Genomic DNA, 14,013 nt, shown 5'->3' on the forward strand with positions numbered 1-14,013 from the left:
GCATTTTTTCTACAAAGTTGAACCAATTCTACAGACACAACCGTCATGTGTCTGTAGATTAACTAGTTTTAGACATTTGTTGGAAATGATTTAAAGCGTAACATTTAAAAAAAAGCTGGAACTTATGATACGTTTAACTAAAAAAAAAATTGTGAAATAAGGAAATAACAAATGAAGTGAACTTGAAATTTATTTGATTCATTTCGATCGTCATACATTAAAATCCAGACAATAGTAACATTTGTTGATGATATACGAGACATACGGATCTCAATTGATGGTATAGATGTTCTGAACTCGTTTAATACCGTATGACCGAGGCCCCGGAACTATTGGGGGATTTTCCTATTTCGGCGGCAGATTCGGGTAAATGGTCGCATTTGTTGTCGCTGGAGGTTCGTGTTGCGAAGGTGTCGGGTTGGTAGAGGTGGGGCCTTTTCCCGAGCCTTTTCCAGGTTTGACTTTTTTGTCCGGCACGTCATTCCAATGACGTGGAAGTTTTGGATCTTCAATTTCACTCTGACGACTCCAATAATGTTCCCCAACTAGCCAAAAACAAGCCACCATAAAGCTCTTGATGTAGCCGGAAACGACAACGTTGAAACTTGCATCGTTGCATGTGGTGATCATGCATCCGGTGGCCAAGGTTAACGCTACACTGGAGGCTAGTGGGATCAGGCCCAGGACTAGGCCTATCGCCGTTTCATCCATCACCCACAACACACAGAACACGTGTACCATCTTGACGAACGATATCACAATCAGGTAAGCTGTTATTGCCGCTGATGTGGGCAGCGAATCGGATAGGGCAGGCATCCATATTTCAGCAGGTGTTGTACACTCCACCCGAACAATACTGTCGGGACTGCAAGACAGATCAAGTGGTCGGCAGGCGGCCAAGAAGTTTGGAGCCAATCTTGTTTCGGAATAATAACGATTGCTACCCCACAACCAGGCGAGAACGACTCCAGTCAGTATTGATGCGACCCAAAGCAGGGAACGGTAGAAAAACTTCCACTTGAAAAAATTCGTCTTTTTTTTTCTTCCGGCGGCGGCGATTCCGTGGAGGATAGCAATGATGACAAAGTTGAGACAGGTAAAAATTGGTCCCAAGATAAGCATGGCTTGTTTCGATGTTATCTTTTCCTTTGATGCCATCGGGTGGTTTATGTAACTTTTGTCGTTACATATGATTTGAACTTCAGTTTCCATGCCTGATTGATGGTCAGGTGTATTGAACAAACAAAGCAAACACGTCCAAACAAGCATCAGCATCAGGGTTAAGATCGAATCTCTTTTTGACGACAAGAATCTGATGGATCTTGAAACTAAATTTTTCACTTGTTCGAATTTCGTCATGTTGAAATCGGGTTTTAGACTTTTAGTTTGATAATTATCCGCTTCGTCTAGCGGTCGCTTATATATCATTCCGTGGACGGAAACTTGCTTCGCAGTTGCTAAACTGGTAATTTATTGCAAATTTTGGAATAATCAAATTGATAAAATTATTTACAAATTTAATTGTTCGTTAATTTACAATTTAACGAATAATGTACAAAAGAAATTACTACCTTGCAGCAATCCCTTATCTCGTAATTTACGGTAATTTACATCGACATAAGTACATTTGGCTTGAATTTTTGCCAGCCTAGAAATTTTTTTTTATATTTGAACACGCTTAACTTTACTGTTGCTACTAGGTAATCTTTTACATTAGAAAATCCTTTCACGTCACGAAATCATTTACATCTTAATGATCTTATGTAATAATGAATTAAATCTAAAGAATACATAAAATATTTAGGAAAAAGAATTTTATTATATATACGGTGCATTAATATTTATGTACACGCATTTATGCACTAAAAAAGGAAGAATAATTTAAAAATTCAATTATTGCAAAAATTTTCATTTTCACTGTTACTACAATAATAGGGAGCTATTATAGTTGTCACTGTTATAGACTACCTTTGACAAATTCCAATCAAGACAGGGGGAGACACTGCCTTGATTGACTGTACCCAGCCTGGAGATTACCTGGTGGACAAGGAAGATGAGAGAAGAGAGTACGAAGCCAGTTTTGCCAGGGAACGATTAGTAGTAGTAGGATTCCTGGTTAGAATCATTTCCCTCCAAAAGTTTTCCCCATGTCATGAACTTTCTAAGTCCCCGTTCGACAACAGTCTACCTCATCCTCTGGTTATCACAACGGATGAGTGACCACCAGCTAGCGTTGGTTAGTTAGGGAAACAGACCCACAGAAAAAGATGGAGCCCACACAGATTATGCAATTGTCTACATCTACATCATAGACTACTTCAATCGCGGCCAATAATCTCGGTTATGGTATGGAAACATTCAAAGATCCCAACCTAACCAGGTGGGGCAAAGAAGGATAAGGAGATAAGTGCCCGTGTTGAAGTAGGATATAATCAACAGCTACATTCTACATTATTTTTCTTCAATTTAAGATTGAATTTCGGGGCACAAACAGGCATTGCAGTATTGGTAAAGAAGATAAACACATTTCAGGATAACACCAGCATGCACCACAGACTGCATGCAGCGGCTCACCAACACCACAGGCTGCACGCTCAATACACCATTCACCAGCTGGCTGCAACAATACCATGAACAAGTTAAACGGCACTGCAGAAGCTCAGACTTCACCTGGCTATTAAACCTGTTTAAAAAATTAAATTACTATACATAATAAACAGGTATTTCTTATGTGAAATAAAACCATGACTGTAATAAAGATAAACTGTGCAGTCCACTATGTAAAATATTTGCCGATCAGCATATAAGATTTCAATTTTCAAATGAACTGGCACCTAAACAATAAAAGTTTGGCTTTTACATATTAACTGGATTGCAGCAAAAACATGAAACGGAAATACAATTCTACAAAACGATCCATTTTTCTCGGGAATCTGCAGTTGTTGTTGTCGATTCTCGTCGAACGCCAGCAGTCGACTGTCAGAGGTCAGAGTGATGACAGAAATTGTTCTTTTCGTCTGCTAGAGAAAATATGTGTACGTGAAAAAGGTTGTGAACGTTGAAATTTAACGGTTCGTGAACGTTGGATAAGTTGGACCTTGGACGAGTAAAATAATATCCCACTCGTTATCACAAGTTTTGTAGCAATACAAATTTTAAAAAAAACAACACATACTGCCGGCCTGGTGTGATATTCCCAGTGGTTAAAATGCTAGTGTCGTTGTTAAGTATCGAATGTGTTGGCGAAGAGGTTATTCTCGGCACACTCGCTTTTGGGATCGCCCTCGTTCTTTTTGGATATTACATTATGAGGTTTGTTGATTAAAATTAACAGAGTTTTGCTTGTGGTGTTTAATATGTTGGCATTTTGGTTACCAAGGTCTAAGAGACGAGAACAAACTGAAATTAACCAACCGAGAAGAAGGTACAGTCAACAGAATGAATGTCCTGTCTGCCGCAATGACATTAAGTATGAAGTGGAGACCAACTGTGGCCATATCTTCTGCTGTAAGTGTGAAACCTTCGACATGTCAAGTCATCATATTCCTCTTTTTGGTCACAATTATAAAATAGGCCTGTTCTATTTCCAGGTCGATGTTGGCTTGCCTACATGGCCCACATGGCCCGTGGCAGTTTTGTAGGAGCAGTCCTTTGCCCTGTTTGCAGACAGCAGGTGAATATAATCACAGATGCTGCCAGATGGGATGCAGTTGATTAACAGATGTCTTTCATTTCAGGTTACGAGCCTCTTCCAAGCTTTCAGCAAGAATAAATTGAATCCCGTCAGTGCGTCAGATGAAGAGCCAGATTTAGCCAATTTCATCCGTGAAATCAATAGCTACAATCGTCGCTACAGTGGCGAACCCAAACCGGTATTCACTTTGAAATAGTTATTTTTTAGAAATGCATCTAATAATGTCATCATTTCCAACAGTTCTGGGAGAATATTCGCGAGCTTCCTATTCTATTCCGTCGCATTTTAAGCCAAGTTTTTTCAGAAAGAGGCTTCTTTTACTTGTATCGCCTTCGTGTCATCCTTTCCGCGATTCGTTGTGTGATGACCCTCCTTTCACTGCTCGATATCATACCGGTAGCAGCCTTCGGTCTGTTAGGCCATGTCTTCGATCTTTTAGCCCTTCTGATGGTCGCCGTGATGTTCAACACCAATGTTATCCGCACTAATATCGCTAATATTTTCGCCAATTTTAATAATCAACCCCCAGAAGCATATGTAATGTTTGGAATGATATCTCAAGTGCTAGCTGATTTTATTGCTCTAGTTGCCAGGGCTTTTTTCTTTTTACTCGATTCAATCCCCTGGACAATCATCATCTCTTAATCGCTTGTTTGTTTCTTCATCCATCCAAGAGCAAGGAATTTGGTATTTGTAAAAATCTGATACGATGTTAATGTTTTTTTGTCCAAATTGAACAAAATCCCTTTTTTAACAGTTGTATAAATAACACAAAGAAAAAATGCATCACCTTCGTGTTTTTCGAAAGACTAATGCGATCAGTTTTATTGGCCAGTTTTACCTTAGGAACTATAACTGATGTAGCAAATCAAGGATAGGACTGTGCAAAGAGATAAGGGATAAATACTCTGAATCGATGACGTCTAGTTTATCGGACGCTGAAGAGTATGAAACGATAATGCAGTAATAAGGCTATAGGGAAACAAGTATGGCCTTGGACGAGCAGCGAGAGGGAGGTCGAAGAAAGGGGTCCGCAAAGGATTGATGCGGCCACGAATTGATTCATTTGTTTTTGCGCTTCACTTCTGTTACGACTTGTGCTGAGGTGTCTGTGAGTTTGGTTTCTTAATTAAAAGGAAAACTAATTTGCGTAGGATGCCTAAAGTGAAGCCTGTCATCTCACCTTTTTTCGCAGTGTATTAATTGTATTCATATTTTCATTCTTCACAACTGAGTTGTTATTTGTTTTTCGTAGAAATCGGGAGAAACACAGATGACATCCGAAAATGTATTTCTGCATCGAATTCCCTTTCGTCTTGTGCTTTGGCGAAAACCGGTTATGTATAGATGTATAGTTAATTCAATCTGCTAGAAGGCATCCTAATTGATTAGCATATTTCCTGGCCCCAGGGCCAGAATTGCTGTTACGTCTTTTCCGCACAACACAACGTAGTAGTTTAATGCTTTATTCCCTTATAGTGAAAACTCACTTCACTTTCGCCACGTTATATCTCGTACAAGACTTTTTTGCATGTGGCATGTTTCACTTGCAACAACTCTCCTTTATCAGTACACATTATAAACTCGCCGTTGCTGCTTTGGACGTTGTAAATTTCATTTCTGTTCACGCACACGCATTAATCTTCGCCGTTTTGTCCCCCCACTTCTCCCATTGCGAAGTTTAGATACGAAGCACGGCAAAAGTAAATGAACTAGACAAAAAGAGAAGTGGTTAGAAAGTTCAGCAGCGGAAAAATGAATTGGCTATGGCTATATCAGACTCTGTTGAACCTGATAAATGTTAATGCGTGTATAAACAATAGCGGAACGATGCCGAACCAATCAGCGGCAGTCCGATTATTTGAATAAAAATAGAGGTGTTATTGTATCTTCAAAAAAATAACAAAACTCCTCTTTTGCACACTCTAAAAACCTCCGTAATAAATGTGTTACATAACAACAACCAAAAAAAGTGCAGCATCATCTACTAGTCGCCGATTGTCGAAAGAGAAATCCGATTGGCGCCACTTTCACTATTTCAGTTTCAAATAACCGCAGCAGCAGCATGCACAGTAGTCGTCGTCCGGCTGGACGGAATAAAAAAGGCTCGTCGATATGTCGTGTGCCGTTTAGACATTTCGCCAAATCGAGAAAAAAAAAAAAATAAATTGAAACATTTCGCTTGATCTTGTCACATTCACCATGGCCGACTGGTTTTTATTTTATAATATCGGACTATGTTATTGTTATCTCTCTTACATTATTTTCTATGGTCATGTCTATATCGTGAACCGGTATTTTTGAAACGAATCAAAAATGAACAGGACTAGGGAAGTGTTTGATTATACGTCGAACTCGAAGTGAAAACGAAAGTGCTCCGTTTCCCCCCCCCCCCCGTCGTCCAGCACACGAGCGGACGGACGAAGGTTGAAAAGAAAGTGCTCTGGCCGCCATTTCCATCGCACTCGGCAGCAGCTAGAGTCTACCTCTTTTTTTAAAAATATGTGGGTCAAGGACTTTCAGATAGATGTATACAGCCGGCCCATCTTCAGGAGATTTCCCCTCCACAGTTTCTCTCTCTCTCTTTCTTTTCACTGGATAAAAGGTCAAAAACAATCGGGGCAATAATTATTAAAAAACTCAATGATTTTTCACCGATTTCCAACGAGATCGTATACGAAAATGATAATTCAACGGACTGTATGCCCCCCCGCAAGAAAGTCAAAAATAAATATGCAGAATTTTAAATTTTCTTCTTAATTTTGAAAAGAAAACGATCAAAAGTTGACCGCTGCTGTGGCGCAGCTCCGAGGGACAAAAGGAGAGAGAACTTTCTCTTTCTCGAGACTTTCGATGTGTGTATGTATGTATGTATATACAGCAGCATGTGTGCTGGTTCTCGGGGCAGAATAAGAAAGAAACGGAATAATAATATAACATTCGATATAGAAAACCAAACTATATACCTGCACTCTCTATTCTCTCTTTCTCTCTACGTTGTTTTTCCTGTTATTTATATGTACAACGCTACGCTATATACATATAGTCCAGTTCGTATTGGGCCAGTGAGATTCGTAAAGTTATTAGTTGCGTTATTAAAAAACCATCGCCCATATCGTACGAGCGTGTTCCAACTGGCGTGAAGAGTGAAAATGTGCTGTGCGCAATTAAATCGTTTCCGATTCACTGCCAAGCGAGAGCGAAAGCAACTGGAAGAATTTCCTCATCGCAGATGATATTCCCATACCTATAATCATAGGCTAGTTTTCTATTATATTTTAAACTACACCCTAAAAAAAACGAGAGAGAGAGAGACTATTGGATGGCGCAAACGGGGGGGTCGGACCCCGGCCCTATCTATAAAAGAGGCCAGCACCGTCGAGTCGACACAACAGTCTCAGGTGTCCAACGCTCCCAGCTGCTTCACTTTGTTGCTTTCCCTTTCCAATCGAGAGCTGTACTACACCTTTGGTACATTAAAAAAAAATTAAAATTAATACTAATCATTATTTAATTTTTTAAATTTGAATTTGAATTTTAGGTCCAATATGTTTGCCGTTTACCTTATCGCTGCAGTTTTGATTGCTCAGACGCAATCGGCCGCCATTCCCGAATCGGAGACGGTCCCAATCGAGACAGTGGTGAGTCGAAAACAAATTCCAAATCATTTTTTAATCTGAATTCAATTCATTTTTAAAATAATTGTTTGAATGATCAGATCATCGAGACGAAAGAGAACAAGGAAGCCAAATCGTCGGTGGACACGGTCGATTTCGCACTGCTCGAGTACACGGAGAAAGATCACGCCAAGGATATCGACTCTTATCTCGACACGGCTGTCCAGGCGGACAAATTCGGATGCGGATCGAGGTGCGTTATTATAACTCAATTCAACTTCAACTTCAACTGAAACAAAATGACAAATTATTCGAATAATGTCCAGGCTCATCTGCGAACTGCACCGACGAGCTGAAAGCGAATTGTTGCCGGAAGAAGTTCTCCTGCGATCCATGTTCGAGTAAGTTGATGAATTAATTATTTTTAAAAATTGAAATGATCTAATAATAATTGATGTGTGGTGGTATTTAACAGTGGCAAGCCTTTGGCCGTCTCGTCCGACGGACCCAAAGTTGCCAAGGGTCGCGGAGTCTTCCAGTACGCGGCCTTCATCGGCTCGACGGCCAAGAACTCTGAGACGTGCAGCCGGGCCTTTTCCCGCTGCCCGTTCGACTCTGACACGATCCTCATCGTCTTCCGGGCCATCGGCAGCTCACCGGCCCTCAAATCTCTCCAGCATCCTTTCCCCAGTCACAAACTCCAGCCACCCAAGGAAGTTACCTCAGCTTAATCATCGCCCAGCATAATATCAATCGACTGCTGGGCCGCCAGTATTTTCCCAGCAGTCCATTTTTGACTCATATCAATTCACACGAAATAGAGTTTTATATTTACATTTCACCTATCCCCCCTCCTCCTCCACCCATATCGTCCGTGCAATATGTTGCTGATCTGAATATAAATTTTTATAATTTTAAACAAATTGATTTGAGTTTAAAATTTTATATTTTGGGAATTTATAATTTAATTTTGTTAACATAATAGCCAGTCTTTGTGATTAAGTGGTCGACACTCGTAGGGACAGGTGACGATGTGATCGGCTATGTCTTTGCGGACGAGATCCAGCCCGGTGAAATTGTGGCCGATCCGGCGGGTCGGAAATGGAAAACTGGGAGTCACTTGACCCACTTTCATCACCCAGTTATTGCAAAAATAAGAGTCGTGGGCCATCTAAAAACAAAAAACAGCAAATTAAATTAAACAAATGATCCAATCAAGTCAAAAAATTTGAATATTCAAATTTGAATTTATACCACGTCGAAAGTGGCGAATGGCCAGACGAATAAATCCAATCGATTCTGATCGGTTTGGTAGTCGTCGTTCTGGCTGGTCCAGATCATGGCCTGGCCCAGTCTGCGGATGAGATCCCTCCGCTGAACGCTTTTGGCCCCCCACAATCCGGCCAACATGAATCCGCCGTGACTGGGATGGTCCCTCATGACGTGGAATGTGAAATTGGACTGGAGCCACTGGCGGACGGCGGCCACTTCCCTCGGAATGATGTCGCTGTCCACGTCCCTGGACATGAAGCGATCGACCAATGGGTCCAGCATCACCAGGAACCTCCACATGCGCGGATTGAGCCGCTGGATGGCGACGCTGTTGACATCCGTCCGGATGCTGTCGACGTGGCAGAGATCGACGTTGGTCTCAATCAGCTCCTGGTGTTGGCCCCCTGGGCAGCGCAATGGGCACAGGTATTTGAGTTCATCGGCGGCCGAGAGATTGTGGTAGACCCTCATGATCCAGCCAGGGTAGTAGCGGCGGATGCGGGCCGCCCTGGCCTCGATGGATGAGAAATAACGCTTGAGGACTTGATCGTTTTCATCCGGATGGCCGAACAGCGAATAACTGACCACCGATTGATTGGATCCGCGTCGATCCGCTTCTCGACTGCAGCTGGATCGACCGACGACCGATGCTGGACTCCTGTCGCAACGACACTCGACGGGTGGATCGTCACTTTCCAATGGGATTTGAATAAACTGCTGGTGTCCAGCAGCCGCCAGGTGTTCAGATTGGAATTCCAGCAACACCTGACGCGATCCGTGGTAAATGACTAGAGCCGATACAAAGAGGAACGATCCTGCCACTGTCCAGTAATAACGTCCGTTTCTGCTGGTCACTCTCATTTTATTCGCCCGGCTATACAAATTGAAATAGAAACTCAAACACAAAATTGATTATGACGGAATCGAATTCTTTTGCGTCATCGCCGCTCGGTTACCGGAACCTGAACTGAAATGGAAATGAAAAGTTCCAGGCAGCAGTACTTTGAACCCCCTTTTTTTTCTTTCCAGTGTATAGACAATAAAACTGAGCCTAAGGAGGAAGAACCTCGAGCAAATATAATGGCCAGTTGCTTCCAAGGAACAGCCGCCGGCGGCGTATCGTCTGTTGCGCACTGGCAAACACGCCGCCCGCGTTTGTAATTTATTGTTTTGGGTCTTACCTTCGCAGGGATCTGATTACGCTGGTAGCAATCAATGCATATACCACCTGTTACATATGCTGGACTAAGAAAGTTTTTCATTTTCTGATCGACAGATGGCGTAGTAGAGTTCGTGAGCGGCTCCCGCGTTTAGTTACATAATTGCAGCGTCATCTTTCTCGTCTAAATGATTTTTGGATGTTGTATGTACATTCCCATAGACAAAAGACCGAGGCCTTTTGTTGTTTCCACCCCCCCCCCCCCCACCTTCTTCTGCTGGTCGTACACAACAGCAGACAACATCCGGCAACCAATGGAGCCGTGAAGCGTTACTAATGTCACAATTTCACGCACCTGCGGTTTTTTGTTTTATATTTCATTTTATTTTTACTTTGGCAAAATGGGAGGGTTGGGGGGGGGGGGGAAATGGTTTGGAAGATGAATTAAATAATATTCGCTTTGTTATCTACTACTTGTGTATAATCGTATTGTTATTATCCATTTACTCCTCCCACACCGGAATAATAAAAGGGAAAGGTTTGGGGGGGACTCTTTTTGAATTGCGCCATCTAGAAGCTTTTTATAGTTATTGCGCAATTAGTTAATGGCGATGGGGCGGGGCTCTATTTCTTTTTATTTTATTTGTGCGTGTTTGGCAACGCGTCTTTTGCATCATCACGCCGATCTGCTCTCGTTATTGTCTCTTGTCTCTTGTCCCTTTTCATTTTTTTTTAAATTTGAACCTTGAAACGACCGATTGTTTCTAAAATAATCATATTATCTCCCGAAAATTATGCGTTCATTATTGGCTAATGAATAAGAAAAAATTGAATAAGAAAAAACCTTCGGGACACCTGCGGAGCAGTGGAGAGGGCGAGCTGTTGAATAGAACATTAGTCAAGGCCTAGCCTATCAAATTTGAATGATTGCATATCATCGGGAATATCCACCTGTGTGCGAAATTCGAATAAAAACAAATAATTTTCATATTCAAATTTATTTCCCGCCCAAAAACGAATCGATCATTCCGGTATCTACTACGTTCCTTTTTCTTTTCGTGAATCTAAACAAATAATATCGACACGAGTGTACATATTTGTTAGAAGAATAAATGTGTGAGTACATAGAAAAAAAAATCTATTAGATTACACGGTTGGTTGTATATTATTTAGTCGTGCTGGCAGTGATGATTTAGTTATATATACGCAGGCGAATATATAATCTAGGTTAATGTTATATGATTTATTCCACTTGAATTGATATAATACCCGCTGACTAAAAAACCTTTTGGGTGTCTACACCCAAAGAGAAGATTATAGTTATAGCCAGAGTCTCTCGGTTTTATTATTTGTGACCATTTATGCATATCGTATGATGGTGTCTATTATCAAAAGTCGCTAGCAGGTCGCTAGCTGGCCATATAAACTTGAAGGGCTTCGCCGCGGGATTCCCCAAAAAGTCCATGATCGTAATCATAAAAAAAAAAAATATAAATTACACCAACAAACAAACAAGACACAAAATGTTAATCCAATTTGTGTAGATAAAAGAAGAAAGAAAAATAAGAAAGTTGAAAATTATTAGGTGCGGATAATTGTTTCCTGAATAATACAATCTAATCTGCGGTGAACTGTAGAGAATAATTTAGGCGCTACATATATATCAATTAACCTGTCAAATAGGAATGGCATTTGAGGTTTCCAGATTTCCGGGGTAATTTATATAAACTCAAATATTAAAAAAAAAATAGACGACCGCATATTTCCGATTGAATTTTTTCGTTGAATTTTAATGAGAATGTTGAGCTCTTAATAAAAGAAAAAAAGAAATTCAAATGGAATAAATAAGATCTCTCCATATGTAGCTGCTGTGTCACACCGCATCGTATAATATAATCATCTGTTATTATTACGTCAGATTATTTGCGGCTGCTGCTACTGCTGGGCGACGAAAAGGAAATCAAACGACCGCAATACCGTGTAGTATAGTAGGTACTCCAAGTGATCCGGACCTTATATAGCTCTACATGCATGTATATTAGATGTGTGTGTGATTATTATTACATTCAGGAAGTGAAAATATAAGACGGCGATAGGCACATTTACATACAAACCAGCCAGCATATTCCTGCATGCGCAGGCTTTATAACGTGACATGTGGCGTCATCCCCACATATCGCCGGCGGAACGGATTAGGACACAAAATGTTCCGGGAAACTTGCGGGCAGCACGTTGGAAACCCCAAGAAAACACTGTCGCAATGTGTGTGTGCGTAGTCTAGCAGTGTGGGTTGCTGCTTTCGATATCACCAACGAAAAAGGAGAAAAGTTGGCTTATTTTAACTATCGGTGAAATATGCCGGTAATTTACAACAACCCAAAAAACAGCTGTAAAAAAATATCCTCGGATTTTTCTTTTATTTTTAAGCAAAAACTTTCAGAAAAATAAAATAAAACAGAAATGCTGGACAAAAATTCTCCTGTGTAGTGTATACGGCGGAGAGTTATTGTGTGTATATAGCCGAGCGGATATGTATTATATGATTGGGCAGAGCACCTTGAGGATGTGTGTGTGTGTTTAGACGTTTGTAATAACTCGGGGATAATAGGAATGGGAACGGGAGCTGGGCATTGTTTTGGCCCAGCAGCCAGAAACATTTAATATCTTTATCTCTTTTTTTCTTTGTCTATATTCATTTCGTCGAGTAAAAATACCAGCGGAGAAATAATAAAGACAAAATAGATCATTTTGTTTCCCCCCCGTTCCAGCCAAAAACAACTTGTGTGTGTGTTTGTACATGTTATTTGCTATATAGTAATTCTGGCGTATTTTTTTTTATTTTAATAGAGCTTATCCACTGTAAAAAGAAGCCAGTCGTGACGATTTCTGTATACCATAAGCCATAAACAATGGGGGGTATTACCCATTATTAGAGTCTTGGTGTATAGTATCATGTGTGTATACGGTTGGATTCGATTGATCCCCTTCGGCCGGATGTTTTTACTTTAATGGCGTGAATGTGTGGTGGTGGTGGTGGTGGTGGTATTCTATTATTCGTGTCGTTATTTGGCGACGCATTCCGCATAGTTTTCTCATTTTTCAACCGCAGGTATGTACATGTATATAGTGACAGTCTCAGCAGACTCTCTCCGAAAAATCTGTTCATCTAGATTGTGTGGGCTGTCTATACTGGACGCGTCAAGACTTTCTCTTTTGGCAAATACATGTCCAGGTACTGTTACTACACCAGGCAACAGGTGTGTATCTAGATATCTACCCACCCGTAAGGGGGGGGGGGGGAGAAGAATAAAGGCCAACGAACCAATGAAATTCGGACCTTCTAACCCTCAATCGCCAATGTCACCTTCACTTGACAGTTGACATTTCAAATAGTACCTAGGTCGGATAAATAAACTTTCTAAAATTCAAAGTCAACCATCAGTTTAGTACTTTAGTAGCTCAGACCTTTTAGAAGTTGACAAATTCAATTCAGTTGACAATTGATTTCATCCCCAACGGAGTTGACAAGACAAAAGGTAAATCGTCTAATACAAAACGATTCAATAACATTATATAGGATTCAAGTGATGGGTGGAAAATGTGTACAACAAAAAAGCTTTGATGAATAACCGAGACAACCTAAGTGAAAGAAACGGGGGCGGTCGATGGATATTCATCATCTGGTCGGCGTGAGTGTGTCGTGATCAAGTGAGGCGAAATTTATAATTGCAAAACCCGCACAGTTGTTCTCATTCTTTGAATGTTATCTATCTATCTATCTCTCTCTCTCTCTCTCGGCATGCGTAATAATCAAGGCATGCATACTGATGTAGATAGTCATAATAATGTGCTAGGCCATAAACTAGTAGATCAAGGCTTTTTTTTCCTAGCTATAGGATGGAATTGCTGGCCAACGAGTTTCTATCATTTAGACTCGTCGTTTAATCTCATCCGACGAATAAATCTTTTTGTTTTTGTTTTTCTAAATTTGTTCATTGGCATATAAACGATGTCCATTTGGCGGTCGACCAGCAGACTGTAGAACTAGAACTACTAGTATAACTCTTATTGTGCATGTTATATTATTCTCCCTGGCCAGTAAAATATATTTGTGTCATTTTCTGGTAGATTGGAAGCGAGAAGAATCAGCGTGACTGATTATCTCAAAGAGAGAGGTAAACGAAAATAAGAGAAAAAGGAGCATTTGGCTGGCCAGCATAGTGATTGGAGAATATATAAGTATCTAGCTAAGCTAGTCGGGATGTTGATAC

The 14,013-nt window shown here is 40.7% G+C and overlaps 3 protein-coding genes and 1 long non-coding RNA gene across 4 annotated transcripts; 2 read left to right on the forward strand and 2 right to left on the reverse strand.

Moving 5' to 3' along the window:
• Window positions 1-1,900: 1,900 nt before the first annotated feature.
• Window positions 1,901-2,985, reverse strand: LOC124350498. Its single transcript, XR_006921029.1, has 2 exons — window positions 2,901-2,985; window positions 1,901-2,834 (listed from the first exon to the last, which is right to left on the reverse strand). It is a non-coding gene; the product is annotated as an uncharacterized LOC124350498 (long non-coding RNA).
• A 35-nt stretch (window positions 2,986-3,020) lies between these two features.
• Window positions 3,021-4,503, forward strand: LOC124349911 (E3 ubiquitin-protein ligase RNF170-like). The gene is made up of 5 exons (XM_046800845.1): window positions 3,021-3,312; window positions 3,380-3,507; window positions 3,591-3,673; window positions 3,738-3,872; window positions 3,935-4,503. The coding sequence occupies exons 1-5, from the start codon at window positions 3,209-3,211 to the stop codon at window positions 4,337-4,339; spliced, it is 855 nt and encodes a 284-aa protein (XP_046656801.1). The 5' UTR covers window positions 3,021-3,208; the 3' UTR covers window positions 4,340-4,503.
• A 2,498-nt stretch (window positions 4,504-7,001) lies between these two features.
• On the forward strand, window positions 7,002-8,234 carry LOC124349959. The gene is made up of 5 exons (XM_046800918.1): window positions 7,002-7,165; window positions 7,236-7,335; window positions 7,413-7,564; window positions 7,638-7,712; window positions 7,787-8,234. Exons 1-5 carry the CDS (start codon window positions 7,017-7,019, stop codon window positions 8,040-8,042), a joined length of 732 nt encoding a protein of 243 aa, XP_046656874.1. The 5' UTR covers window positions 7,002-7,016; the 3' UTR covers window positions 8,043-8,234.
• A 25-nt stretch (window positions 8,235-8,259) lies between these two features.
• LOC124349830 lies at window positions 8,260-9,558 on the reverse strand. Its single transcript, XM_046800718.1, has 2 exons — window positions 8,566-9,558; window positions 8,260-8,482 (listed from the first exon to the last, which is right to left on the reverse strand). Exons 1-2 carry the CDS (start codon window positions 9,442-9,444, stop codon window positions 8,285-8,287), a joined length of 1,077 nt encoding a protein of 358 aa, XP_046656674.1. The 5' UTR covers window positions 9,445-9,558; the 3' UTR covers window positions 8,260-8,284.
• Window positions 9,559-14,013: the final 4,455 nt, after the last annotated feature.

The sequence above is a fragment of the Daphnia pulicaria genome, chromosome 7 (genome assembly GCF_021234035.1).
Source record: "Daphnia pulicaria isolate SC F1-1A chromosome 7, SC_F0-13Bv2, whole genome shotgun sequence".
In the NCBI taxonomy this organism is placed as follows: Eukaryota; Metazoa; Arthropoda; class Branchiopoda; order Diplostraca; family Daphniidae; genus Daphnia; species Daphnia pulicaria.